The 10,735-nt window shown below is 38.4% G+C and overlaps 1 protein-coding gene across 4 annotated transcripts in view; it reads right to left on the reverse strand.

Moving 5' to 3' along the window:
- The window catches only part of PTPRZ1 (protein tyrosine phosphatase receptor type Z1), a 194,457-nt gene extending 183,968 nt beyond the window's left edge, over window positions 1–10,489 (reverse strand). For 2 of the 4 annotated variants that reach the window (XM_014573372.3, XM_014573369.3), the window contains exon 1: window positions 10,125–10,489. In XM_014573372.3, the coding sequence (XP_014428858.2) occupies window positions 10,125–10,182 (58 nt within the window). In that variant the 5' untranslated portion in view covers window positions 10,183–10,489. The remainder of the gene's footprint in view (window positions 1–10,124) is intronic. The other 2 variants (XM_014573371.3, XM_014573374.3) reach the window with 2 other exon arrangements.
- Window positions 10,490–10,735: the final 246 nt, after the last annotated feature.

Here is a 10,735-nt window from a genome sequence, read left to right on the forward strand (position 1 = left end):
CTACATTGGCCACAGACGCTTTTCCGGAAAAAGAGCTGCCAATGTAGATGCTCTTTTTCCGGAAATACTTATAACCAAAACTATTCTGTTTTAAGCATTTCCGGAAATTCATGCCAGTGTAGACACAGCCTGAGTGTGGATAGGATCCAATCTGCATTCCCCCTCCAGTTACAAATGCTCATTCTGGGCCTGATTCTCTCTTCAGGTATCTTGTAAAATTGCTAGTAACTTCAGTGAAGTCAACAAAGTAAGAAGTGATACAAAAGTGGGACAAGAGAGAAGAGAATCAGGCTCCCTGGGTTTTATTATACAAGACAAACTCCATAATATTAGAACATGCAGTTAAAGTACAAACTTCAAAGTAAATGACATATAACAAGGTACTTCACCCCACTTATATGTTATTTACAAAGTACATATCAATATAATAGATACAGGGAGAAAAAGCATAGAACAAAAGTTTTCAAAATGGCTGGAACTGAATCAAACCTGATTAGTTTGAAGATGTATCTGGCACTGAAATTGGCATCTTGAATTTTTAAAAGACAAACTGCTTTAATAGGAGAACCTATAAAATTAGCTAGTTTCCCAATAACTAATTATTTATTATCCAATCCAGCACCCAGTCAAACATTGCTTTTCACTTGGAACATCCATTGAAATCATGCGAGTTTTGGTACAGGCACATGTGGTAAAGGCACAGAATCAAGCCTCTCAATGGGAATGAGTTTAAAGACTATATATAATTTCCTTTTAATGCACTTTGGCCTTCAAAAAAAAAAAACTTTCAAATATCTTAATGCAGTCTGCCCCTATTGGAATATTGCAAGTATTCTTTGCCTAGGCTTTGACTGATTGAAAAGGATTATTTTAATGAATTACAATGCAGGGAGAGTTTAGTTCAACTCCCACTGAAGTCACAAAATCTTTCCATGACTTCAGTGGGAGTTAGATTGGGGCCCTACAGCATTTAAATCAATTAACAACCAGTGACTTTAAAATGAACCCCCAGTTATTTGCAAGGAAAGTTAAAATTAATTAGCAGTTCTCTATGAAATTCAATTAGCCGATGAACAGAAACATGAGTCTTTATTAAGAAATTTGATTAAATTTGTGTACAACATCCTTTATTCACTGTATTTCAACCAACTACACTGTAAGGCTGTGTCTAGACTGGCAAGTTTTTCCGGAAAAATCATCTGCTTTTCCGGAAAAACTTGCCAGCTGTCTACACCGGCCGCTTGAATTTCCGGAAAAGCACTGACGATCTCCTGTAAAATCATCAGTGCTTTTTCGGAAAAACTATGCTGCTCCCGTTTGAGCAAAAGTCTTTTTCCGAAAGACTTTTGCGCAAAAGGGCCAGTGTAGACAGCATAATACTGTTTTCCGCAAAAAAGCCCCGACCGTGAAAAAGGCGATTGGGGGCTTTTTTGCGGAAAACCGTGTTTAGATTGGCCATGGACACTTTTCCGCAAAAAGTGCTTTTGCAGAAAAGCATCTTGCCAATCAAGACGCGCTTTTCCAAAAATGCTTTTAATGGAAAACTTTTCCGTTAAAAGCATTTTCGGAAATTCATGCCAGTATAGACGTAGCCTAACAGTATTTCAATATAGCACTCCAGCTTTCTCATTTCAATCTTGGTAGCACAAATATTTCACCAGCTCTTCATTGCTTTTATCTTTAACAAGCCTTCGCAAAAGGTACTTAAATCAGCGAGAATACACATAGTGCTTCATTGTAACTGTTTTATTCAATCATCAAGCAATCTAGAACTAAACAGAACTCCCTATGAAAATTAAAGGTCCAGCACCACGCCTGCAAATCCTTAATCAAATCAAGGATGTTAAGTATAGGGTAATTGACTAATCGAATAGTCGGTGCATTTTTGCACTAACTATTTGATTAGTCGATAGGGTGCCTTTGCCTTTGAAGTGTTGCAACAGACCTAAGGCTATTGCTACACTTTAAAGGCAAAGGCAAAAACGCCAAAGCCCAGGATCAGCTGGGAACTCTCCAGCTGATCCCGGGCTCCACTGCTGCTTTGAAATGCTGCAAGGAGTCTGACGGTGGGCTCCCTTGGCATTTGAAAGCAGCAGCCCCACACGGAGCCCAGAGCTCAGGGTCAGCTGGGGACTCTGGGCTCCGAGCAGTGCTGCCACTTTGAAGTACTCCCAATTTCTCCTCCTCCCTTTGCTGCCTCTGTCAGATGGAGGCAGCAAGGGGGGGGGGGGGGAGCAACTAGTTGATGATCCTGTCGACTAGTCCTTCACATCCCTAAATCAAATGTGTATTTTTTTACGTAGATGATAATGCCCAATTACATCAATGGGACTACTTCCGTGCACAATTTTACTCATATAACTAAAGCTTTGCAGGATGGTCCTTAAGGGTACATCTACACAGTAGTGTATACTTCAAAATAAGCTATGCAATTTGAACTATGCAAATTGCATAGCTTATTTCGAAATTTGGTGCTGTCTACACAGTGCTAATTTCAAAATAATTCACTATTCCGGCATCTTCCTGAATCCTTATGCAATGAGGTTTACAAGAAGCCAGCATAAGAAGTTTTTTACTTTGAATGCATTTCAAAATAACAGGCATGCTGTTAAGAATGTTATCCCGAAATAGTGCTGCTGTGTAGATGTACCCTTAGTCTCCAGCACTAGGGATGTGAACTAATCAACATGCTAGTCACTCCCTCCCCTCTTGTTGCCTGTACCAGAAAGGGGCACCGGGGGGGAGGGGGGAGGGAGGGAGAAGAAGGGGTGCTTCAAAGTGGCAGCACCATGTGCAGCCCAGGATAGACCCTGAGCTCTACACAGTGCTGCTTCTTTGAAATGCCACTGACCCTGGGCTATATGCTGCGCTGCCGCTTTGAAACACCACGTGGAGTCTGCTGACCCCAGGCACCATGTGGCACTGATGCTTTGAAATGCTTGAGTCCCCCACTGGCCCCATGCTCCAAAGGTGGAGGCACCCTTATCAACTACGCAAATTGCATTGACTATTCGATTAGCCAGTTAATCAAAATTTTACATCTCTATCCAGCACACTTGTCATTTCAACATGGTGCCACAGTTGCTTTAGCAAAAAATACAAATACTATTGAGTTTTGTTGTAGTTTTTTAGTATCTTTAAATATTTTACAAGGAATCATTAATTTGATTGAAAATAATTATTTACTAGCTCCAAACTAATTCATGAGAATGCCAAATAATTGCCGTATTTTTATGGGGTTGAACCTGAAATGGGAATTTGGAAAACAGGCCAGTTGGAGGGTTGTTCCCCTTGATGCTAATCCTAAATTAAGATTCACCAAATTGTAATGTTCTCGAACCTCTTTCATCCAGCAACATTAGGAAACAGATTATGTTGTATTATGGAATTTTCCAGACTATGGGTGTTCACCATAATGAAGGGTAGACAAAGGCTATTACTAAAGCTTTTGTATGTACAAACTATTGGAGAGGACTGCACACGAAAAACATGTAATAAAATAAATCCTGAATGCACTGTGTTTAAATTGTAATTAGAGGTGAGTGTGAGAGATGTGAAAGGGAGAGATGGTGCAGGATCGCGCTGGGGGTGGGGTCACAGACTCTGGGAGGGCCATCCAGGGTCCAAACCCTGGATGTTGTCAGATCACGGACACCCAGATTAAGAAAACTGAAATGTAGTTCAATATTTATTACATAGGGAATTTTTCAGGTAAGATTGACATCCATAAATGTAAAGAAATACCTGGTTCTTTAGCATTCTTCCAAAGTAATAAGTAATTTTATAAAACAAAATTATAAGAATCCATTGTAAACCTCACATCAATAAACCTCAATATTTACACAGAAATCCTGTGTATGATTGGTTATGACCAGAAGCTAGAAAAATGGAAATTGCATATTATGCACTATTTCCTAATGTGTACGTTCTTCTAACAAAATAATTTGACAGCACAACTTGATTTGATTAATTCAAAAATATTGAAGTCCTTACTTAGACAAAAATCTTCTAAAAAGCCAGTATCAATTTTGCCTGATAAATTACCTTTGAATTTAGCCTACACAAAAATCTCTCCAACCAACAATCTACTTCTGGGGTGAAATACAATTATTTCTGAAAGAGCACAGCAAATCTAAATAAAAGTTTAGGCTGGGAAGTTAGAAAAATTTGGAATTTCTGAGAGAATTGTTGCATCCAAAATCACCCATACTATTTCAAACAGATAGTACCTGGATTGTGCATAGAAGTCTCCTATCTGACTATTAACATAAGAACATAAGAACGGTCATACTGTGTCAGACCAAAGGTCCATCTAGCCCAGTATCCTGTCTGCTGCCAATGGCCTATACCAGATGACCCAGAGGGAGGGATCACAACAGGTAATCCTTCTGTGATCCCTCCCCTGTCTCCCACTTCCACAGAAACAGAGGCTTCAGGCACCATTTCTATCCATCCTGGCTAATAGCCATTGATGGACCTAACCTCCATGAATTTATCTAGCTCTTTTTTTAATCCTGTTAAAGTTCTAGCCTTCATCGCATCCTCTGGTGATTTAACCAGGCCTAACCTTGTTAAATTAACAAAATAAGTCACATTTTGACATAGTTTGGGGTAAAGTAAAAAGTAATCACCCTGTCTTTTTCTAAAATTGCAATGGGATTAGTATTTTCCACCTATGACTCTAAAATGAATTTATTTTTATCAATAATTTGTATTCAATAGTCACCCTACACTGTACTTATCCACAAAAGTACTGTATCACAAACAGAACCTCACAAACTCACTGGAGCCAAGTTTGACCTTCAACACTAACCTCTTTCGAAAAATTCCCTATTTTGAAAATAACTGATCTGCATGTTTTGCTTATTTAATACTGCAAGCCCTCTTTTCCTGGCAATTTATTTTCTGAATGTGGAACTCTTGAAACGTAGTCAAAAAGGTGACTTGTCTTTATGAGAAAAGAAGCTTACTGAATAGACAAGGGATTCTTCATGCTGAAAAGCAATATAAAATGGTGTAAGAATCAAGCTATTAACTGGAAGAAATGGGTTCCGGAACTAACTCAGACTTCCAGTCCCTAGGGGGAATATTGAGAAGCACTGCCCATTTGGTGAGAAATTGAAATTGCCAGCAAAAGAACAGAATCTGCTCACCCATAAATTCCTAATTAGAAGAGTCATGTTGGGAAGTGGTCACTTAAATAATGAGTGCATGAAATGAAGAAAATAGCCTTAATTGGAGGATAGGCAATACACATAGTTGCTTGTTAATGTACTAATCATTTGATAATATTGTTAATTTGATTATATTCAGGATATTTAAACTATCTCCACATAATTTGTATTTAAATTATTTTTTCCTTCAGGAAAAAAAACAAACAAAAATACATGTATACAAGTTTAAGTAGGGCTGCCTAGCATGGCTTTGAAAACTTTGCTTTTACATCGCATGAAAATGGGGGAAATTACTGTGCCAGCTAGTTTATATATCACATGCAAAAAATATATATAGGATAAATATTGGTTTACACATCAGCCAGAGTTCCATAAAAATATTATCAGTAACTTCTGCATAACTTTTCAGATATACTCATATTTATAAACATATATAATACTGTATATGTGGATACTTTGAAATATGAATGCATTTGTATGCAGTATTTTACACAAATATACAAAATGATGAAAAAAATTACCTTAAAATTCATGTCTGTGTTTTATCTTTTTTTTCCCCACTTAACTAAATATATCCATAGAGAGCATGCAATAGGAGAAGTGCATGATCTTAATTTAAAGCAGAGTTAATAATAGAAGATCTCCACTGTGATATCATCAATTATAAAATACATTAAATTAATATTTAGGACACAACAAAAGTATCAATACAAGAAATTTTATCTGGGCAATAGGGCATGGTTCTGTATTCTTTACATAGTCCAAATCATACTGAAACCAAATTAGGTTGTGAATATGCACATAATGTATAACTGAGTCCATAGGGATCATAAAAGCAGACTTGATCCAAGCCTTTCGTGTTTGCACATCCATTAATTACTAATTATTAAGGGTACATATCAATGTACAATGCAGCAAATACAGTACAATTATCTCATTACAAATAAGAAGCTTAGTGAATGTATCTCCATCACTCAGCTTTGGAAATAAACCCATTGAACTCAAAATAATAACAAAAAATGAATTATTAAAACAAAACTATTTTCTATATTGATTGATAATGGCTTGTTACTCTGATGCTAGAGATTAGATTGAAAGCCTATTCCTATGCTATCAAGTTATTTTAAAATAAGTTATTTTGAAATAACAACTCCTGAAATAACAATTTTGAAATAAGTTTATTCCTCTTCACAAACAGAAGTTATTATTTCAAAATAACTAGCCCATTATTTTGAAATAACAGGCTTGGTTGTGTGGACACTTGCTTTGTTATTTCAAAATAAGGGGAGTTATTTTGAAATAACTCCCCAGTGTAGACATGCCCAAACTGAGCAATTCATTGCACATAATGAAAACAAAGGGATAATTTACTAATTGGAAGGTTTCCTTATTGGATTTTGAGGGAAGGAGGATGGAATTTAATAATGGCAAAGTATAGATGAGCTATATTTCTAGTGATTTTTATATACATTGGGGAAATCATCTGTAAATTTTCAGAAGTAAGAAGAGGGCACATAGAATCAGAAAACAATCTCCAACATGTTCAGATAGACTTAATATTTAAATCACTTTAACTCAAAATTAAATCCCTCTTTATAATATGATTTGTTAAAATGTGTTTCTGGTTTTTTAAATATTTTCTCCTCTTCGGTTATTTATAGACACCAAATGATTTTTCCACATGACAGAATAGAATAAATTCTGCAAAATCTTACAGCTCATTGATCTGAGTTACATGAAATGTATCAGTAAGTCAGAGCAAACTTGACATGAGAGTGAATTAGTTGAATAAATGCAATTACAAACTGTGTCAATGATTTTGACACAGGTCATGGTAAAAATGCCATAAATAATACAGAATGTTGTTTAGAGCTTTTTTTTATAACAAAAATAAGAATTTAGGAGGAAATTCTTATTCTGACTATAGAATAATGTTTGCACAAAATCACATAGTGCCAAAATTGGGTGGATAGCTGTATGGATACCAGAGGAACATCATCATACTCTGCAAGTAGTGTCATTGAAGAACTGAAGTAATTGTTACTATTTGAATAAAGCCTTACAGCATAAGGAGCCCCAATGATTTGAGTTTTTTGCCTTCAGTGGAACAATTTTTAAGTAAGGATATCAGAATCAGGCCATTATCGTTTTCCAGTAATACTATAGATGAAACCCCTGCCCTGTACTCATTCCCAAAGGAACAATTTAGCCTTAGAGTTTTCTTTCTCCTGTTCCTCTTCTATGAGAATTTCTAAACGGTAGGGAGAACCAAGCTTTATGCAGTTTTTATAGATTAAGCATCTCATACTCTTCCCATTGAAGTGCATGGCAAAACTCTAAAGATCTGGACTCCAGAACTCACTTCCCTTGAAATATGAGAGAATATCACTGTAAGGTAGTTGAATTCCCAGATTGCCACTACATTTTTTGAAATTACAAGCAAATCAGGAACACGGTTTTCAAGAAAGTTTTCAAGAAAATTCTCTATATCTCCCTGAGGATAAGATGATAGATTCTTGAACCAGCATGCACAGCCTTCAGGATGAAGATAACAGTCTACCATGCTCATCAGCAACATTGCGTTCACAAAATAAACTGGCACTGGGGCAGGATAACAGAATGTGTAGTAACCACTAGCCCAATACAACCCCCCCCCCCCACAAAAACAAAAAAACCTTAGGACCTATAAAATTCACTAAACCCAATGATTCAAGTCTTCATTGTGAGAAAGCAAAATTTAATTATATCAAAAGTCTAAAAAAATGTAATCTGCCAGGCAAAGAGTAACAGATTAGAAGAATTCTGGGTTGTAGACAGAGGGAAGAATATATTCAAATGAAATCTGATTAAAAACAGTCTAATAACTTGTACAGTGTATTCATTCATGGGAACAATCACATCATTCAGCATGTTATGCAGTCTGGCTCATCAGTCCTCAGAATGAGCTACCATTGAGACTAAATCATCCATCACCTCTAAGAAGAGTGACCCCTTCAGGTCAGGTTTGAAAACAATGGTGAATCTGTCAGGAAAGAAAAAAATGAAGCAGCATCTGGTATTACACCTGATGTGTGAATTACAATTTCTGATTTCTAGTACTGGCAGAACTTTTGTATTTAAGAGTACAACATGCTCACACAAGCACACTTAGAGTGTTAGAAAGTTACATTATAAACAAAACACATTATTTCCACTAAGACACAAAAGAAAGCACAACATTTGTTTAAGGAAAGAACATTTCTATTACCCTAGAGTTCAAGTTTTACTTAATACCTTTTCCACTGTTTATAATATGGCATTACTACATTAACACAGAAGACAGACAAACCCCAATAATGTCGCTCTTCTGCCCTTACAAGCAGATCTTAATTCTTAATTTTAAAATAGGAATTTTCATTACTACACTGTATTAGGAAGTAAGTTAGGAATATATGAAAGCTCTTATAAAAACTCAAGTATATTTTGGTAGTTCATACTTTGCCATACTTTACTGGCAACGTATATAATGGTCTATTTATTTAAATTTTATTTTAGAATAACAAAGGGGAAGTTAGAATTAACATTAAAATTTGAATAGTGCCTATCAAAAGTTAAGAATGTCTTAATAACAAATGAAATAGTTTTAATTAAAGGTCAGTTGCACACATCAAATTTATAGACAAAGCACTTACAAAGAGCTTTTTGGAGAAGGAATTCAAATGAGATTCTTCATATGTCAAATCATAAAACAGTATGAGCAGTTCAACTATAGTGAAATTGATTGCACCGTTAGCACACGACACTGATCTTTGTTTATAAAGATTTACTATGCCCGAAGCAGCACCACCTATTGGATGCAAAATGTAGGTTAATATCTACTTTAACAAGAGAGCTCTACTATAAAACTGGTTTTGCAGACAGATGATGATGATGGAAGATCTTATTTTCATATAAGTATGTGAAATTAACAACCAATATTTTCTAGTATTTTGGCAGGAGCTAATAGCATCACAAATAAGGTTATATATAAATATATATATAAACATTTTAATTTAATACATATGACAAAGTATTGAAGGCAAACTCTTCTAATAATATGACCATTCCTTTAATATTTGTTTTAGAGCAATAGAAAGGAAATTTCAGGATTCTCATGATGCACAGCTGCATGAATCTGAATGTGTTTAAAATTAATTTGGTTATGTAAGTTGTCTAGCTAAAAATCAAAATACAAATACTGTGTAAAGTAAGGGTGTAACTTGAATATATTAAACGTGACTATGTTAACTAATGCATTTTTGCGTTTAAAGATATCTGTATCCCACACATTTTAGGACGATGAGTGAATTAATCAGCTATTGGATAACTGTCTTCTTTTTAGACTAGACGTAGAACCCAGCACTGATACTCTTAAATGTTAATTGCCTAAACTGGCAGCTGGCTAAAATAAAATAGAACATCTCATGCACTGTCCAGGCAAGCTGTTGCTTGTTGTCTACGCTGCCTTGAATTCTCTCCCTCTCATTTCCGATGTGAAACATTTTCATGTGAGTGCATTCTGTCGAGCTGGGGGAGTGAATGGCTGGAGCACAGTTCCGTCGAAGGATCCTGGCTGCGTGGCTAATGGCAACGCGAACCTAGTGCTTTTGGTGTTAAACGCCACTTCTCAGGCCAGGGCGTGGGTGGGACTGTGAGCGATCCCAGCCAGCCCAGGCTGTCTCTGCTGCTGATGGGGGCTCGCATGACTGTAGCTTGCATCCATGGAGCCCAGCAGCAGCAGCAGCAGCAGCAGCGGGAGGCTAAGGTGAGGAGGGAGAAAGAAACGTTCTCGTCCATGATACCGACAGCATGTTGTTTCCATGGTGTGAAAGTAAAGCAGGCTCTGGTGGGGAATGGCACTAGCCAGAGCCCACAGAGGCGCAAAGTTGGCTCCAACCCCCGCTATTATGAAGGCATGCAAATCTCACTCACCCGCTCGGAGGACGCAGAGGAGCTGGATGCAAGCAAGCAAGCGCCTTAGAATTAGCATTTCCACACCGTCCGGTTCCCCCTTCTCTCGGTGGCTCTCTGCGCCCAGGCAGCGGCACCTCTCCTCACTGGGGGACTGGCGTGTGAGTCTCCAGCCTCGCCTTTTAAACGCTTCCCAGTCGAGGAGGAGGAGGAGGGGGCGGGTGGGGGAACGGGCCTTAATGCCTGGCGGGGGGACCTAGCAGGGCCAGACTTGGTGCTGCATCTCTGGGACTTTCGCTCGAGCTCTCCAGCCTGCTGCTCCCATTCAGCCGGCAGCGGCGGAGCTGCCTAGGGTGCGTGCGGGAGAGAGGGCGAGGGAAGGCGCGCGACCGCGCGCGAGGGCGGGGGCGCGCGCCCAGCAGTGCAGAAGCGGCAGGGGGGAGGCTCCCACTCGCGGCGTGGGGGGGGGGGAGGAGAGAAATGGGCGCGCGGGGCACCTGAGGCTGCAGCCAGCGCGTACCTGGGGCCCCTGCTACGCGTCTGCGGGATGGGATCGAAGCGGAGGGGAAGGGAGGGATCTTGCCCCTTCAAGCCAGATTAATATGCACCGAAAACCAAGCGAGCCAAAGCGA

The sequence above is a fragment of the Pelodiscus sinensis genome, chromosome 1 (assembly GCF_049634645.1).
Source record: "Pelodiscus sinensis isolate JC-2024 chromosome 1, ASM4963464v1, whole genome shotgun sequence".
Lineage (NCBI taxonomy): Eukaryota > Metazoa > Chordata > Testudines > Trionychidae > Pelodiscus > Pelodiscus sinensis.